The sequence below is a fragment of the Panulirus ornatus genome, chromosome 11, assembly GCF_036320965.1.
Source record: "Panulirus ornatus isolate Po-2019 chromosome 11, ASM3632096v1, whole genome shotgun sequence".
NCBI classification, from domain to species: Eukaryota; Metazoa; Arthropoda; class Malacostraca; order Decapoda; family Palinuridae; genus Panulirus; species Panulirus ornatus.
Window position 1 is genome coordinate 70,468,816 of NC_092234.1, and position 20,524 is coordinate 70,489,339.

The following is a 20,524-nucleotide window of genomic DNA, read 5'->3' on the forward strand; positions in this document are numbered from 1 at the left end:
GGCTGTCGTGTGTAATGCACTGAAACTACAGCTCACTATCTACATCTTGGCCCTGCAGACCTTTCCATGTCTTACCCCAGACGTTTGACATGCCCTGGTTCAGTCCATTGACAGTACATCGACCCTAGGATACCGCATAGTTCCAATTCGCTTTATTCCGTGCACGCCTTTCACCATCCTGCATGTTCAGGGCCTGATTGTTCAGAATCTTTTTCACTCCATCCTTGCACCTCCAGTTTGGTCTTCCACTTCTTGTTCTCTCCACCTCTGATACATCTGTCCTCTTTGTCAACCTTCCCTCACTCATTCGCTCCATATGTCCAAACCATTTCAATACACTCCCATCTGCTTACTCAACCACACACTTTTTATAACCACACATCACTCTTACCCCTTCATTACTTTTACTTAGTCAAACCACCTCACACCATATATTGCCCTAAACATTTCATTTCCAACTCATCCACCCTCCTCTGTACAACACTACCTATAGCCCATGCCTTGCAACCGTATTTTATTGTTGGAACAACTATTCCTTCAAACATACCCAGTTTTGCTCACCGAGATAATGTTCTCTCATTCCACAGATTCTTCATTGCTCCCAGAACCTTCACCCCTCCCCCACCCTATGACTCACTTCTGCTCCCATGGTTCCATTTGCTGCCAAGTCCACTCTCAGATATCGTAAACACTTCACTTCTAATTTTTCTCCATTAAAACTTGCATTCCAATTAACTTCTCCCTTAACCCTGCAGAACCTAATAACCTTGCTCTTATTCATATTTACTCTCACCTTTTTCCTTTTACACACTTTTCTAAACTCAGTCACCAACTTCTGCAGTTTCTCACTCGAATCAGCGACTAGTGCTGTATCATCAGCGAACAGCAATACTCACTTCCCAAGCCCTCTCATCCCCAGCAGACTGCATATACTCATCCCTCTCTCCAAAACTCTTCCATTTACCTCCCTCACCACCCCATCCATAAACAAATTAAACAACCATAGGGACATCACACACCCCTGCTGCAGACTGGCCCCCACTGGGAACCAGTCACTCTCCTCTCTTCCTATTCGCACACATGCCTTGATTAAAACTTCTCACTGCTTGTAACAGCTTCCCTCCCACACCATATATTCTTAGGACCTTTCACACAGAATCTCTATCAACCCTATCATATCCCTTCTCCAGATCCATAAATGCCACATTCAAATCCATCTGCTTTTCTAAGTATTTCTCACATATGTTCTTCAAAGCAAACACCTGATCTGCACATCCTTTACCACTTCTAAAAACCACACTCCTCCTCCCCAATCTGATGCTCTGTACATGCTTTCACCCTCTCAGTCTATACCCTCCCATACAATTTTTGAGGAATATTCAACAAACATACTTTTATCCCCTTTGCCTTTGTACAATGGCTTTATACATGTATTATGCCAATCCTCAGGCACTTCACCATGATTTGTTTGTTGAATATCCTTACCAACCAATCACAAACATAGTCTCCCTCTTTCTTAATAAATTCAACTGTGATACCCTCCAAACCCATTTCATTGTCGGATTTCATCTTCCGCAAGGCTTTCACCACCTCTTCTATCTTCACCCAACCCCTTTCCCAGACTCTCTCACTTTGCACACCACCTTGACCAAAACACCCTACATCTGCCACTCTATCATCAAACACCAACAAAAGTTCAAAATTCTCACTTCATCACTACCTGTCATCACTTCCTTGCCCCCTTTACTGATGTTTCCATTTGTTTTCTTGTCTTACACATCTTATTTACCTTCTAAAACACCTGTTTATTCTTCTCAGAGTTTATGATACTCTCTCACCCCAACTTCCATTTGCCCTTTTTTCAACCCTTGCACCTTCCTCCTGACCTCGTGCCACTTTCTGTTATACAGCTCCCAGTTATTGGCACTCATTCCTTGCAAGTATTGTCCAAACGCCTCTCTTTTCTCTTTCACTATTAACTTCATTTCTTCATCCCACCACTCACTACCCTTTCTGATCTATCCGCCTCTCACCTTTCTCATGCCACACGCATCTCTTGTACATGCCATAATTGCTTCCCGAAATACATCCCATTCCTCATCCACTCCCCTCATGTCATTTGCTCTCACATGTTGCCATTCTACACTCATTCTTTCGTTTTACTTCCTCACACAAGTCTCCTTTCCAAGCTCACTTACTCTCACCACTCTCTTCTCCCCAACATTCTCTTCTTTTTTGGAAACCTCTACAAATCTTTACCGCCTCCACAAGATAGTGATCAGACATCCCACCGGCTGCCCCTCTCAGCACATTAACATCCAAAAGTCTCTCTTTTACATATCTTTCAATTAACTTGTAATCTAATAATGCCCTTTGACCATCTCTTCTACTTGCATATGTAAATTTGTAAAAAGAAATCTTTCTTTTTAAACCAGGTATTCCCAATCACCAGCCTTTATCATCACACAAATCCACAACCTCTTCACCTTTTCCATTCACAACACTGAATACCCCTTGTACACCAGTTACACCCTCAACTGCCACAGTACTCCCCTTCACATTAAAATCACCCATCACTAATACCTGGTCTCGTGCACCAAAACTGCTAACACACTCACTCAGCTGCTTCCAAAACACTTGCCTCTCAAGATCTTTCTTCTCATGACCAGGTGCATAAGCACTAATCATCACCCATCTCTCTCCATCCACTTTCAGTTTTACCCACATAGATCTAGAATTTACTTCCTTACACTCTATCACACACTCCCACAACTCCAGCTTCAGGAGTAGTGTTACTCCCTCCTTAACTCTTGTCCTCTCGCCAACCCCTGACTTTACTCCCAAGATGTGTCCAGAACACTCTTTCCTTTCACCCTTGAGCTTTGTTTCTCTGAGCCAGAACATCCAGGTTTCTTTCCTCAAAGATGCTACCTTCTCATCTTTGTTACATCCACTCACATTCAAACACCCCAGCCTGACCCTTCAAGAAGCATGAGCACTACCTGCTTGACTCCTTTTTTCTCTTAGAAATTGAAATACAGGAAGGTGAGGGTTTCCAGCCCCCCCAGCTCCTGCCCCCTTTAGTTGCCTTTGACGACACATGGGGAATACGTGGAAAGAATTTACCTGTGAATAACAGAGTCAAACCCTCTCACAAGAAATTAATCTGCAATACCATCCACTCTAGGTGCCTTGCCACATTTCATCTTACTCATCTTTCTTCACCAAACTACTTTCCATGACTCACCTGTTATCTTACTGAATCAAGCACTGTACATCTGCCACCTTATCATTCAACAATCCCTCAGGATACTCATTCCTTCTCTTCATCACTGTTACCACTTACCCATTTTCTCCTTTCACTGATGTTCCCATTTGTTCTCTTGTTTCTCTCACTCCTAAGCTCCTTCCAAAACATCATCATCTTATTTTCCCTGGTATTTAGTGATAATCATTCATATCAACTTTCATACACCTCCTTTCAGCTCTTAACCTCTCCTATACATCTCTCAGTCCTTTATACTCCATCATTAAATTCACAAATTTACTTGGTTATCCCACCAGTCAATGCCCTTTTTCAAATGTCCACCTCCCACCTTCTGTATGCCACACACTTCTCTTGCATATGCCCAAATATCTCCCATTCCTCATCCACTCCATGCTTCATTCACTCTCACCTTTTGCCATTCTACACCCAGTCTCTCATGGTTTTTCTTCAGACATGTCTCTTTTTCAAACTCTTAACTTTCACTACCCTCTTCTCACTCATATTATTTCCTCATTTCTGAAAAATCCCTACTAATCTTCACCTTCCCTCCACCAGGTAATGATCTGACATCCGCTCTCAACACATTCACATGCCTGTTAATTAGTATGTACCATTTTTCATACTCAGCCCTGTGTACTTATGTATGTCCTTCTTTTTAGGCCAGGTATTCCTTATCACCAGTCCTTTTTAACCACACACTTAACTGACTTTAACAAGCTGTTCACCACTTCTCTTCACCTTACCTCCACTTCACCTTCACCTTACTATGTCTACTGATTGTGCCCTCAACTGCCACATTACTCACTCTTGCATTTAAATCTCATACCAATGATATCCAGTCTTTTGCATCAAAACTGCTGACACATATAACTACTCTCAAAACGCTTACCTCTCATCCTCCTAATAATAACCCATGTCTCACAACCCTCATTCATTTTTACACACATTACTCTGGAGTTCACCTCTACACTCTTTCACACATTCTTACAAAACCTGCTTAAGAGTAGCACCACCCCTTCATTATCTCTTGCCTTTGCCTTGGCCTCAAACTTTACCCATAAGACATCCCAAAACAATTCTTCCCCATATCTGTTGAGCTTTCTTCTCATCCCAGTTGCATCTACGTTCATTGAGACACCCAAGTCTGAGCCTTCAAGGAGGATGAGCACTCCTTCTATGGCTTCTCTTTAATAACACTGCACGCTACTGTAAATGATACTTTGCTGTCAAAATGTGCTGGAAATATTATAGCTCTTTACCTTCATCGGCTACGGCTCTGCTTCACCACAGAATTACATCTGTGAAAATTAGTTCCAGATTTTAGATAATCTTTTCCATGTGATCAGAAAAAGGCCATACATGTAAGTGGTGGGGATGCCGTTGTTGGAATCTTGTGCTGGCCTTGTTTCTTACTCCCACTGAAATCTTTCTGAGGGTCACTTATTCATATCTCACCTTATATTCTTCTTCATTTTCTTCACCAGCTGATGCATATTATGACAAGTGTTGCTCCACATTCCTGCTCATTTTTTAGGTCATCTTTGAGCCTCATTTCTCCTCTAACTCCACATTGGATGTCTCTAACATTCCTTCACCCCCTGGTGCTCCTCTTACTAGTCCTGTGCCTCTTTCCATAATCTCTCTTTGGACTGTCCAAAAAGCACTTCTTTCTCTGGACACAAGCAAGGCTTATGGTCCTGATGGCATCCATCCCTGTTGTACTGAAAGAGTGTGCCTCTAAACTTGCACCTGTGCTTGCTTGTCTGTTCCATTTCTGCTTAAAAACCAAAACTTTTCCTTCTCTTTGGAAACATGCATTGATAAATCCCTTCCCTAAGAGGGTGACTGTTCTGACCCCTTTAACTATCATCCCATTGCTTTGACATCTATCATTCCATAGTCTTTGAACCCCTCCTCAACTCCCATATCCTGATACACTTAGAAAATCACAGTCTTCTCTGTGATGACCGGTATGACTTCCATAAGGCGAGATCCACCGGTGATATTGTTTCCTATCTTACTGATGTCTGGTCATCATCCCCGAAGGATTCTAGGAAGTCTTGTGTAGTTGCCTTTAACATATCTAAGGCTTTTGACAGGGTGTGGCATTGGGGTCTCATCTCTAAGCTCCCCTCTTTTAGCTTCCCTCCCTCGCATTGCTCCCTCATATTTAACTTCCTCTCCAGCTGATCTACCTATGTGGTTGTTGATGGATCAGCTTCCCCCATTTTTTCCATCAACAGCGGTGTCCCACAAGGCTCTATCCCATCCCCTACCCTTTTTCTCTGTGTTTTCAACAATTTTCTTTCCACAGATAATCTAATGCACTCATATGCTGACCACTCAACACTACATTCTTCCACATCCTTCAGTTCTGCCCCTTCTTCCCTCACTCGATCTGCATCTCATTTTGACACAGCTTCCCCAATAAACTCAGACTTTGATAGGATATCTCTGTGGGGTGCACAAAATCCTGATAATTGTGATGCTTCCAAGACCCAGTTTCTACCCATCTCTCTATCGAAAACTCCTCACAATTCTCATCTTTTCTTTGACAGTCTTGTGATTCTCCCACTTGATGAACATACTTGGCATTACTGCACATCCACTCTTTGTTGCACACCCCACATCCACTTGATGAACATACTTGGCATTACTGCACATCCACTCTTTGTTGCACACCCCACATCATGGAATAGCTAAGTCTCCCTTTAAAAAACTGGGTGTCCTGTTTAGATGTCAAAACTTATGAACACTTGCTCTGTTTATACAAGGGATTGATTCATCCTAGTATGGATTACTGCTCTCATATTTGCGGTGGTTCTATCTCTGTATGCTTACTTGACATTAGAAAATGATCTGACATAAAAATTGTCCCAGGCTAAGCTCCAAACTTGACGCCCTTGTCCTATGCCACATTGTTGGTTCACTTTCCGGGAAATTCTTGTCAAGGTATTACTTTGGTTTCTGCTCCCAAGAGCTGACTGCTTGTGTGTCCCCATTGCTAGCCAGACCAAATAATACTCAGCAAGCTACTGCATTGCATGATTATTGTGTAGCCATCGTCAGTTCAAGGGTGAGCCATTTTGATACGCACTTCTTTCCCTGCACGTCAAAGCTTTGGCCCTTTCTTGTTTTTCTCAATAACTTTGACCTGGCACATTTTAAAAGACAGGTCATTCTCTTCCTCCAAAATTCATGGATACTTTCCCTTGTCTTTTCTTTTTGTTTCATAATTCTTTCCGTATTTCAATTAAGACCTGGCCCTGATGTGGACTTTTGTACATGACTGGAGCCTTCAACATAAAAAAAAACTGTACCCGTGATCTGAGAGGTTAACAGTTATACATCACCTACGGTAGTGATTGTAGGGTGTAAGTAGAGCATAATGTTTTCCTATATCTGCATATTCCCAGAAGAGACCTCTCTAGGCTACTAATGTATGAGAAGTCAGCTAGATATTTAAACAGACACAAAAAGTTAAAACCATGTGATTTAGCCACCACCTCTAAAGAGAATATGATATGATGGCTGGTGTTTAACCCTTTGATGTTGCAAATGCCATCATTATTTGTGGTGCACTGGAAGCAAAATTTCAGAATATTAACAAGGAAGAGATTCTTCAGTTTGTTTATGTGATAAATTAGAATATGGTATTTTTTCTGATTGAAATGACTCAACTTGTGAGTCATTGTTCATGACTGCTTGCACACTTGTGAACTTATACTGTTGCATTTTTAGGTGTATGAGGTACTCCATGATTATTAGTCATGCCAAATAAGCAAGGGGAGTGGGGGAGGAATGGGATGTATTTAGGGAATCAGTGATGGATTGTGCAAAAGATGCTTGTGGCATGAGAAGAGTGGGAGGTGGGTTGATTAGAAAGGGTAGTGAGTGGTGGGATGAAGAAGTAAGAGTATTAGTGAAAGAGAAGAGAGAGGCATTTGGACGATTTTTGCAGGGAAAAAATGCAATTGAGTGGGAGATGTATAAAAGAAAGAGACAGGAGGTCAAGAGAAAGGTGCAAGAGGTGAAAAAAGGGCAAATGAGAGTTGGGGTGAGAGAGTATCATTAAATTTTAGGGAGAATAAAAAGATGTTCTGGAAGGAGGTAAATAAAGTGCGTAAGACAAGGGAGCAAATGGGAACTTCAGTGAAGGGCACAAATGGGGAGGTGATAACAAGTAGTGGTGATGTGAGAAGGAGATGGAGTGAGTATTTTGAAGGTTTGTTGAATGTGTTTGATGATAGAGTGGCAGATATAGGATGTTTTGGTCGAGGTGGTGTGCAAAGTGAGAGGGTTAGGGAAAATGATTTGGTAAACAGAGAAGAGGTAGTGAAAGCTTTGCGGAAGATGAAAGCCGGCAAGGCAGCAGGTTTGGATGGTATTGCAGTGGAATTTATTAAAAAAGGGGGTGACTGTATTGTTGACTGGTTGGTAAGGTTATTTAATGTATGTATGACTCATGGTGAGGTGCCTGAAGATTGGCGGAATGCGTGCATAGTGCCATTGTACAAAGGCAAAGGGGATAAGAGTGAATGCTCAAATTACAGAGGTATAAGTTTGTTGAGTATTCCTGGTAAATTATATGGGAGGGTATTGATTGAGAGGGTGAAGGCATGTACAGAGCATCAGATTGGGGAAGAGCAGTGTGGTTTCAGAAGTGGTAGAGGATGTGTGGATCAGGTGTTTGCTTTGAAGAATGTATGTGAGAAATACTTAGAAAAGCAAATGGATTTGTATGTAGCATTTATGGATCTGGAGAAGGCATATGATGGAGTTGATAGAGATGCTCTGTGGAAGGTATTAAGAATATATGGTGTGGGAGGAAAGTTGTTAGAAGCAGTGAAAAGTTTTTATCGAGGATGTAAGGCATGTGTACGTGTAGGAAGAGAGGAAAGTGATTGGTTCTCAGTGAATGTAGGTTTGCGGCAGGGGTGTGTGATGTCTCCATGGGTGTTTAATTTGTTTATGGATGGGGTTGTTAGGGAGGTAAATGCAAGAGTTTTGGAAAGAGGGGCAAGTATGAAGTCTGTTGGGGATGAGAGAGCTTGGGAAGTGAGTCAGTTGTTGTTCGCTGATGATACAGCGCTGGTGGCTGATTCATGTGAGAAACTGCAGAAGCTGGTGACTGAGTTTGGTAAAGTGTGTGGAAGAAGAAAGTTAAGAGTAAATGTGAATAAGAGCAAGGTTATTAGGTACAGTAGGGTTGAGGGTCAAGTCAATTGGGAGGTGAGTTTGAATGGAGAAAAACTGGAGGAAGTGAAGTGTTTTAGATATCTGGGAGTGGATCTGGCAGCGGATGGAACCATGGAAGCGGAAGTGGATCATAGGGTGGGGGAGGGGGCGAGAATCCTGGGGGCCTTGAAGAATGTGTGGAAGTCGAGAACATTATCTCGGAAAGCAAAAATGGGTATGTTTGAAGGAATAGTGGTTCCAACAATGTTGTATGGTTGCGAGGCATGGGCTTTGGATAGAGTTGTGCGCAGGAGGATGGATGTGCTGGAAATGAGATGTTTGAGGACAATGTGTGGTGTGAGGTGGTTTGGTCGAGTGAGTAACGTAAGGGTAAGAGAGATGTGTGGAAATAAAAAGAGCGTGGTTGAGAGAGCAGAAGAGGGTGTTTTGAAGTGGTTTGGGCACATGGAGAGGATGAGTGAGGAAAGATTGACCAAGAGGATATATGTGTCGGAGGTGGAGGGAGCAAGGAGAAGAGGGAGACCAAATTGGAGGTGGAAAGATGGAGTGAAAAAGATTTTGTGTGATCGGGGCCTGAACATGCAGGAGGGTGAAAGGAGGGCAAGGAATAGAGTGAATTGGAGCGATGTGGTATACCGGGGTTGACGTGCTGTCAGTGGATTGAATCAAGGCATGTGAAGCGTCTGGGGTAAACCATGGAAAGCTGTGTAGGTATGTATATTTGCGTGTGTGGACGTATGTATATACATGTGTATGGGGGGGGTTGGGCCATTTCTTTCGTCTGTTTCCTTGCGCTACCTCGCAAACGCGGGAGACAGCGACAAAGTATAAAAAAAAAAAAAAAAATTTTGTAAGTGAATTTATGATGTACAAAGATGATACAGGTACACCACCGATTTTCCAGTACTCTTGGTTCCAAAGCCTTGCTGGATTAGCCATTTTGCCGGACCAACCGTTGTCACGTAATAATAATTCATCAACACACCTTTAACCCGCTAATTATACATCTCACATGTGTCTAAAGGATACCATGAACTGCTAGAAATTTAGATTAAACAAATATTAAATGTTTGAGCACCCTAAGATGGTAAATCTGTCCTTAGATTGTTTGAATCCTCTGGGGTCTTCTTCGTCTTCTGTTGTTGGTGTTTTCCTAGGTGTGCATCGCCAGAATGATGCAGTTTCGTCTGCAATATACACATGCTCAGGACTGAGGTGCTAGTCAGCTACGTGTTTCAAAAATTTGTCCACATACTCGGCAGCTCCTTCGTGGTTTGCAAACCGCTTTTCTCTGCACACTTTATTCATGGAAATTATCATGTTACCTGACAAGTCCACTTCATCACTCGGACACTGTCGAAACCATTCCATCATCACTCAGTTGTGCTCAGTACTCTTACCATCTTTCATAGTTTTTTAATCGTAATTTGCTTCTTGGAATCTCCCTCTATAATTTCTCCCTTTGCTTCTTTATATCATAAGCAGCTGAACCAATACTGTAGATGTCACACAGCTTATGCATAGAAACACCATAGTCCATTTTTTCAACAGTTCTACTGTATGGACTGGTGTTTACATTTGACACCACAACTGACACTCTCACATGTCTTAGGTGCCAGAGCTAGGGTTAAACTTCAGCAAAATAAACCAAGAATCTCACAGAATTGCAGTATCACCACCAACAAGTACAGTGTAAAGAATGTAAATAAGCATGCCCTACACACAACACCATCTGTGGCCACCCAGTAAATTAGTCTAGTGGCTGCAGTAATTTCAAGTTCTCTTATGTAATTTTGTATGGACTAAAGGTGCCAAACCATCACTTGCCGGAAATTTGGTGGTGTACCTGTAAATGGTTTTACCTAAAAAAAAATGGTGACATAAAATTTGGGCACAGAGCTTTTGTAGGCATCCTAGGCATATCTTCATTTACTGACAAGTTCCTGAAAAACGTGTAGTGTCTGGAAATAATGTGTAGGATTCTATTACAAATATAAATGGCTATATATTTTGCCTCAAGGCAAATATGGCCAATTCAAGAACTGGTATTTATATAAGGTCACCTGTTTCCCGAGGGTTAATGATTAAAGTTTGTATTCCCATCATGTCTCCTCATTTTTGAATACATCAGGAACCCCATCTTCCATTCATACCTTTGTTGCATCATCCACTTATGAATTTAGAGCCCCTTGTATCAAAATTACCAAATTACTTGCCTAGCTCCTCCCAATGTGCATTCCTTTTTACCTCACTCCTCTCTATACCTGGGACATAAGCACTTACTATCACCAACCTCTCATAAATCTACTTTGCATTTCTTTCATCCTCAATTTTCTCACTACCAGGGACATGCACACTGACTATCACCCACTTTTCAATGTCTACTTTTAATCTAGGCCTCATCAACTTGAACTTCGTTACAGCTCATTTCTCCTCATAAGACCCACCTCATCTTTTATTCTTGTCCTCTCACTTACCCTAAACTTTACCATTTGAACATTGTAGAACTGCTTTACCCCTTAGCCTTTCATCCTCATTCTATTTCATAGCAGAACATCCAGGATTTTCTCATCAAACATAGAACTTATCTCTCCTGTCTTGGTCACATCCACAAATCTGTAGATACCGTCCTGAGCATTTCAGGAAAGATTCTCTTTTGACTCCCTCCTTTGTTGTTTTAGTAAGTGGTAGCGCAACTCATTTGAGTTTCTCCTGTTCTTGTTTCAGTAAGTGTTAGTGCAAGTGATTAGGGCTTCCGGCTCCTCATTTTTTGTTAGCCACCCTCTGAATTTGCAAGAGATATGTAGGTAGTATTATAGTATGTCAGAAGTAGAAAATACATCATATATTTATTATTTTGATATTGAGTTTAATTTATGTTTTTATTATTTCAGGCTATGAACATGACCAGCTCAGAACATGGCAGCACTGCATGTATATCAGGGACAAAAGATTTAAGGCTAATTGATATATTCCCAGAGGCAATTAATGCAAAAACTCAAGACATTCAAATTTATAGAGCAGGTTTATGGGGCAAACTTCAAGGAAGTGCAGCCTTTGATGTTAAGATCAGTAACTTAAATTCTGACAGAGAACAACCATGGAGTGATAATGCAGAAAAAGTAAAAGGAAGAGTGCCTTGGACACACATGGCAAATAATTTTTCTTTCATTCTCCCATTTCCTCTGAAGGAGAAGGAGCAAAAGCCACAGCGATACCCTCTTCAGTCTACTGATATATTCCTAAAGACAACCTGCTTATGGCAGCGTTACAGCTGGTTGTCTTTAGATGATGATGAAAAAGATAATCAACAACCACAAATTGCAGAAGAGAAAGAAGACATCAAAGAAAAAATTGAAGTCCCTCAAAGTGTTGAAAATGTAGTAAAGCCATGCTTAAAATCAATGGCTAATTTATATGAAACATTTGCCCAGTTAGACATTCTGGATGCTTCCCAGTGGCTTATCAATCCTTCAGCACAGATAAAAGACCAAGGATGGTGGGCACAGCAGCCAACAGCAGGGCTAAATGATGATTTAGGTAATCCACACCCATATTGGTCACCACTTGACAATATTTGTGATATATCTAATGAACTGGGGCATAGGGCATTGATTCAGTGCAGTGGAGAAATCATTTCTTCTCTTGAAGAATTGCCTTCAAAAGATTGGCCACCACTTTGCATGGCAGATGACAGCAGACGGGGAATACCAAATCTTTTGCCACATTTTTCTAGTAGAGACAGGTAAGAGTAACCATCTTTTTAAAATTCAGAGTACTAGTTTATTATAGATTTTATTCAAATCTTAGGATGTTAAAAATGGTTTGATTGTGCATCAGCCAGGAAACATATAAGGGTACATACAGTTAGCAAAAAAGATTTCATTGTCCTTGGAATTGATGAAATTCAAAAGTAGTGTTGCTCGAGGTGTTTTGGTATGGATTAGATTTTTTGCATTTCTTATACATTATACAATTTTTTTACTTAAGTTTTTTGAAATTATTTTAAGAATTTTTTTCTTTGTTGAAATTGGACAAACATTTGTAATTCATTGCTGTGATGATATTCATTGTATGAAAATATTTTAGAACACCAAAGGGATGAATTGCCATTTACCAAAATGTCTGGAAGACTGTGCGTAAGTTGCCATCTTCCACTGGTGCCTAAGGGTGAGGCATTAAATACTAAGAAGTGGCACTGGAATTCACCAATTATGGAGACTTTTCCATGGCCATTCCCATAAGGGAGTTCCTCAAGGGAGCAGGGAGGGATAGATAGATGGTTATGATAGAAAACCAAAAGTTTGACTAACATTGATAGCAATCATATTTTTGCCAAGGGGAAACATTTTGAACAGATAGACAAAGATATGCTGAATATCTGGACATCATATCATGAATTTAAAAGGATATAAATCTAGTTTCAAAACATGTACATGAATGAAACTTGAAATTATATATGTCAACAAACAGTTATAGAGAACAGAGCACAGATATATTGAGACCATGTGAAATGGAAATAAAATATGGTTAAGCTAAAATATAACTGCATTGTTTTCGTTTTGAAATGTGAGTTTTAGAATTCAGCCAGATTTTCCCGATATTTTTTCACTGTAGTGCAAGGAATAGAGTGAACTGAAAGACAGTGGTATATTGGGGTTGATGTGCTGTCAATGGACTGAATTAAGGCATGTGAAATGCCCAGGGTAAACCATGGGAAGGTCTGTGGAGCCATGATTTCAATAGGGAGTTGTGGTTTCAGTGCATTACAAATGATGGCTAGAGACTGAGAATGAACGAATGTGGCCTTTTTTTTTCTCTCTCTTTTTCTGTTTTCCTGGCGCTACCTTACTGACACAGGGGGTGGCAATGCTGTTTCCTGTGGTGCTGGAAATGATTGAAGGCAAGCTATATGAATGTTTATATATCTGTATGGCTGTGTATATATATATGTGTTTATGTTGATTATATATTATATTATACTTAATCACTGTCTCTCACGTTAGCGAGGTAGCGCAAGGAAACAGACGAAAGAATTGCTCAAACCACCCACATACACATGTATATACATAAATGCCCACACACACACACTCATACATACCTATACATTTCAACATATACATACACAGACATACACATATTTACACATGTACATATTCATACTTTTTGCCTTCATCCATTCCCACCGCCACCCTGCCACACATGAAATAGCACACACACACACCCGCATGAGGTAACACTAGGAAAAGACAAATCAACCACAGTTGTTCACAAACAGACTCTAGCTTTCATGTGTAATGCACCGAAACCACAGCTCCCTTTCCACATCCAGGCCCCACAAAACTTTCCATGGTTTACCCTAGACGCTTCACATGCCCTGGTTCAATCCATTGACAGCATGTCGACCGCGGTATACCACATCGTTCCAATTCACTCTATTCCTTGCATTCCTTTCATGCTCCTATCTATAGCCCATGCCTTGCAACCATATAACATTCTTGGAATTTTTGGAACAACTTAGCCTGGTCCATTATCATACCACATAACAAGTCCGCTCCATCACTCTGATGCTGTCAAAACCATTCCATCATCCCTCGATCATGCTCAGTACTCTTACCATTTTTCATAGTTTTTCTAATCATCACTTGCTTCATGGAAATGCTGTCTGAATAGAGTTTCAGTATTTTCTCCTTGGAAGCGGAAGTGAATCATAGGGTGGGGGAGGGGGCGAAAATCCTGGGAGCCTTGAAGAATGTGTGGAAGTCGAGAACATTATCTCCGAAAGCAAAAATGGCTATGTTTGAAGGAATAGTGGTTCCAACAATGTTGTATGGTTGCGAGGCGTGGGCTATGGATAGAGTTGTGCACAGGAGGGTGGATGTGCTGGAAATGAGATGTTTGGGGACAATATGTGGTGTGAGGTGGTTTGATCGAGTAAGTAATGTAAGGGTAAGAGAGATGTGTGGAAATAAAAAGAGCGTGGTTGAGAGAGCAGAAGAGGGTGTTTTGAAATAGTTTGGGCACATGGAGAGAATGAGTGAGGAAAGATTGACCAAGAGGATATATGTGTCGGAGGTGGAGGGAACGAGGAGAAGTGGGAGACCAAATTGGAGGTGGAAAGATGGAGTGAAAAAGATTTTGAGTGATCGGGGCCTGAACATGCAGGAGGGTGAAAGGCGGGCAAGGAATAGAGTGAATTGGATCGATGTGGTATACCGGGGTAGACGTGCTGTCAGTGGATTGAATCAGGGCATGTGAAGCGTCTGGGGTAAACCATGGAAAGTTGTGTGGGGCCTGGATGTGGAAAGGGAGCTGTGGTTTCGGGCATTATTACATGACAGCTAGAGACTGAGTGTGAACGAATGGGGCCTTTGTTGTCTTTTCCTAGCGCTACCTCGTACACATAAGGGGGGAGGGGGATGGTATTCCATGTGTGGCGAGGTGGCGATGGGAATGAATAAAGGCAGTGTGAATTGTGTGCATGTGTATATATGTATGTGTCTGTGTGTGTATATATAAGTGTACATTGAGATGTATGGGTATGTATATTTGTGTGTGTGGACGTGTATATATATACATGTGTATGGGGGTGGGTTGGGCCATTTCTTTCGTCTGTTTCCTTGTGCTACCTGGCAAACGCGGGAGACAGTGACAAAGCAAAATATAAATAATAATACTTATTTATATCATAAGCATTTGGTGAACCAGTGCTGTAGATGTCACACAGCTTATGCACCAAAACACCATGGTCCATTTTTTCAACAGTTCTACTTCATCTTGGATTGATATGGACTGGTGTTTATGTTGGACACCATGACTGACACTCTCATATGTCTTAGAAGCCATAGCTAGAGTTAGATTTAAGCAAAATAAGCTAAGAATCTCACAGAATTATGGTATCACCACCAACACGTGCATTGTAAAGAATGTAAATAAGCACGCCCTACACACAATGCCATCTGTAGCCGCCAAGTAAACTGGTCTGGTAGCCGTGGTAATTTCAAGTTCCCTCACATAATTTTGTCCAGATTAAAGGAGGTGCCGAACCATCAGTTGCCGGAAATTAGGTGGTGCACCTATACATATATACACATGTACATGTTCATACTTGCTTGCCTTCATCCATTTCTGGCACTTCCCTGACCCACTGGAAACCATCGCTACCCTCTGTAATGCAGGATAACTCTGGGAAAACAGAAAAAGGCCCCATTTGTTCACACCCTTTCTCGAGATGTCATGTGTATTGCCTGTGTAATGCACTGAAACCTGCAGCTCCCTATCCACATTCAGTTTCCACAGACCATTCCATGGCATATCACAGACGTTTCACATGATAGCAGTGATGATAAACTACTTAGATACTATTTTTATTTATTTATTATACTTTGTCGCTGTCTCCTGCGTTAGTGAGGTAGCACAAGGAAACAGACGAAAAAATGGCCCAACCCACCCACATACACATGTATATACATACACGTCCACACATGCACATATACATACCTGTACATCTTAACGTATACATATATATATATATATATATATATATATATATATATATATATATATATATATATATATATGTATATATATATATATATTTTTTTTTTTTTTTTTTTTTGCTTTGTCGCTGTCTCCCGCGTTTGCGAGGTAGCGCAAGGAAACAGACGAAAGAAATGGCCCAACCCACCCCCATACACATGTATATACATATGTCCACACACGCAAATATACACACCTACACAGCTTTCCATGGTTTACCCCAGACGCTTCACATTCCTTGATTCAATACACTGACAGCACGTCAACCCCGGTATACCGCATCGCTCCAATTCACTCTATTCCTTGCCCTCCTTTCACCCTCCTGCATGTTCAGGCCCCGATCACACAAAATCTTTTTCACTCCATCTTTCCACCTCCATTTTGGTCTCCCTCTTCTCCTCGTTCCCTCCACCTCCGACACATGTATTTTCTTGGTCAATCTTTCCTCACTCATTCTCTCCATGTGCCCGAACCACTTCAAAACACCCTCTTCTGCTCTCTCAACCATGCTCTTTTTATTTCCACACATCTCTCTTACCCTTACGTTACTTACTCGATCAAACCACCTCACACCACACATTGTCCTCAAACATCTCATTTCCAGCACATCCATCCTCCTGCGCACAACTCTATCCATAGCCCACGCCTCGCAACCATACAACATTGTTGGAACCACTATTCCTTCAAACATACCCATTTTTGCTTTCCGAGATAATGTTCTCGACTTCCACACATTCTTCAAGGCTCCCAGAATTTTCGCCCCCTCCCCCACCCTATGATCCACTTCCGCTTCCATGGTTCCATCCGCTGCCAGATCCACTCCCAGATATCTAAAACACTTCACTTCCTCCAGTTTTTCTCCATTCAAACTCACCTCCCACTTGACTTGACCCTCAACCCTACTGTACCTAATAACCTTGCTCTTATTCACATTTACTCTTAACTTTCTTCTTTCACACACTTTACCAAACTCAGTCACCAGCTTCTGCAGTTTCTCACATGAATCAGCCACCAGCGCTGTATCATCAGCGAACAACAACTGACTCACTTCCCAAGCTCTCTCATCCCCGACAGACTTCATACTTGCCCCTCTTTCCAAAACTCTTGCATTCACCTCCCTAACAACCCCATCCATAAACAAATTAAACAACCATGGAGACATCACACACCCCTGCCGCAAACCTACATTCACTGAGAACCAATCACTTTCCTCTCTTCCTACACGTACACATGCCTTACACACACAGGCATATTCATATATTCACATGTACATAATTCATACTGTCTGCCCTTATCCATTCCCGTCACCACCCCGCCACTCATGAAATGAAAACCCCCTCCCCCTGCATGTGCGCGAGGTAGCGCTAGGAAAAGACAACAAAGGCCACATTCGTTCACATTCAGTCTCTAGCTGTCTTGTATAATGCACTGAAACCACAGCTCCCTTTCCACATCCAGGCCCCACAGAACTTTCCATGGTTTACCCCAGATGCTTCACATGCCCTGGTTCAATCCATTGACAGCACGTCGACCCTGGTATACCACATCGTTCCAATTCACTCTATTCCTTGCACGCCTTTCACCCTCCTGCATGTTCAGGCTCCGATCACTCAAAATCTCTTTTACCCCATCTTTCCACCTCCAATTTGGTCACCCACTTCTCATTCCCTCCACCTCTGACACATATATCCTCTTTGTCAATCGTTCCTCACTCATTCTCTCCATGTCACCAAACCATTTCAAAACACCCTCTTCTGCTCTCTCAACCACACTCTTTTTTATTACCACACATCTCTCTTACCCTTTCATTACTTACTCGATCAAACCACCTCACACCACATATTGTCCTCAAACATCTCATTTCCAGCACATCCACCCTCCTCTGCACAACTCTATCTACAGCCCACACCTCACAACCATATAACATTGTTGGAACCACTATTCCTTCAAACATACCCATTTTTGCTTTCCAAGACAACATTCTCGACTTCCACACATTTTTCAATGCTCCCAGAACTTTAGCCCCCTCCCCCACCCTATGATTCACTTCTGCTTCCATGGTTCCATCCGCTGCCAAATCCACTCCCAGATATCTAAAACACTTCACTTCCTCCAGTTTTTCTCCATTCAAACTTACCTCCCAATTGACTTGTCCCTCAACCCTACTGTACCTAATACCCTTACTCTTATTCACATTTACTATCAGCTTTCTTCTTTCACAGTCACCAGCTTCTGCAGTTTCTCACCCGAATCAGGTACCAGCGCTGTATCATCAGCGAACAACTGACTACTTCCCACGCTCTCTCATCCACAACAGACTGCATACTTGCCACTCTTTCCAAAACTCTTGCTTTCACCTCCCTAGCAATCCCATCCATAAACAAATTAAACAACCGTGGAGACATCATGCACCCCTCCCGCAAACCAACATTCACTGAGAACCAATCACTTTCCTCTCTTCCTACATGCCTTACATCCTCAATAAAAACTTTTCACTGCTTCTAACAACTTACCTCCCACACCATATATTCTTCATACCTTCCACAGAGCATCTCTATCAACTCTATCATATGCCTTCTCCAGATCCATAAATGCTACATACAAATCCATTTGCTTTTCTTAGTATTTCTCGCATACATTTTTCAAAGCAAAAACACCTGATCCACACATCCTCTACCACTTCTGAAACCACACTGCTCCTCCCCAATCTGATGCTCTGTACATGCCTTCACCCTCTCAATCAATACCCTCCCATATCATTTCTCAGGAATACTCAACAAACTTATACCTCTGTAATTTGAGCACTCACTCTTATCCCCTTTGCCTTTGTACAATGATACTGTGCAAGCATTCTGCCAGTCCTCAGGCACCACACCATGAGTCATACTTACATTAAATAACCTTACCAACCAGTCAACAATACTGTCACCCCTTTTTTAATAAATTCCTCTGCAATACCATCCAAACCTGCTGCCTTGCCGGCTTTCCTCTTCTGCAAAGCTTTTACTACTATAAAACTATATTTTTATTTCTACAAGTCTCCTCTTATGGCTTTTGGTTGCTCTGTCTTTTCATCCTCTGAAGATTTAGCAACCATAGGATATGATATACCAAGAGACTAAGCAAGAAACATATTAGAAAAGATGTAATGAAGTACTTTTATACTGTCATAATAGTTAATAAATGGAATAAGAAAAGTAGTAATAATTTGAATTCTTACTGTCTCCAAAAGCTTAAGAAGCTTTATGATGGTAGTTCAAGAGGTGGTGCCCTATGACTATAGAACTCCCTTCGCATACTGAACACAGGGTAAAGATGTGTTTCATTTATTACCCACAGAAAGCCAGACTGACAGAAATCAGACAGTCAGACAGAAATGTGCACTGAGTAAATGCAAAGTATTGAGGCCTGGACACAGTGAAAGACCTTAATAGGATGATTTTGGAGAAAAGAAACTGCAGGAATCTGTTTGAGGGGGACTTATGGGTTGCCATTGAACCTAATTTGTCATTAGAGCCTTAACTCAGGAGATATGTAGTTCAGATAAACTGTTTGCTAGCAGATACAGTATTAGAATTGCTTTAAAGGACATGGATTGGAGAATAATCAGAAACTGTACACTTCATATATTAGGGTAAAACTAGATTAAGTTTGTCAGCTCTGGTCATTGCACTTAACCCATTCCCAGTAACCAGGTTGTATAGTTCACTATTCTGTTGCAGCTTAGGCATTTATGATAAAAAGATTTGAATCGCCATCCTCAGCCTCAAGGCAAAATAGCAGCTATTAATGCTTGTAGTGGCTTTCCATGCACTGTTACAAGGTGCTTCGCCCTAGAGTTTTGCCATACATTGGTCAATTTGTGCAAATATTTCAAGGAAGCCAGTGCAAGATTATGCTCACTGGTTACATAATGATTTGTGAAGCTGGGATACTCTTACATGGTGATAGATGTTATTGATGAATACCCATAGTAATCACATTTGTTTGTAACAAAAGCTGTATAAATTATCACACATCATAGTGTATACCTGACAGTACTCTTGATGTATCTGATGTGCTTGGCAATGGAGTAATGTAAATTATCACCTCAAACTGCTATGATCATCAGTTGATGATGCATGGTTCAGTGTTATAATCATCAGTTGATACTTTAATGGTTCCCATCCTAATGTTTGATTCCATGCTTAAACCATAGATAGCATTCACCCTCCATAATTGAAAAAATATCACATACCTTAGTCATCCGCAACTATCATAGTTAAAGGTGTATACTACACAATCTCCCACCCTCTCCCTGAGTGAAACACCAGTTAATGAAAATTTATCTAGTTGTAGAATAAAGAAATGGTTGCTGCAGTGATAATGCTTTTATTTTAGTGATAATTTTTTTATATTAATGAGTATCAGGAGGGTTAGTGATGGCTGCATGTAGTGAGCCAGCACTTCAGTGGTTGTCCAGCTCCAGTCCTCTGACCCAGGTAGCTGTCTTTTCTTTGTGCCTCACCCACATGTGCA

At 41.4% G+C, this 20,524-nt stretch overlaps 1 protein-coding gene across 1 annotated transcript in view; it reads left to right on the top strand.

Moving 5' to 3' along the window:
- elg1 (enhanced level of genomic instability 1) overlaps positions 1 to 20,524 on the top strand; it is a 310,678-nt gene that overhangs the window by 272,379 nt on the left and 17,775 nt on the right. Inside the window, 1 exon segment of the mRNA XM_071667249.1 lies at positions 11,362 to 12,212. Within this exon segment, the coding sequence (XP_071523350.1) occupies positions 11,362 to 12,212 (851 nt within the window).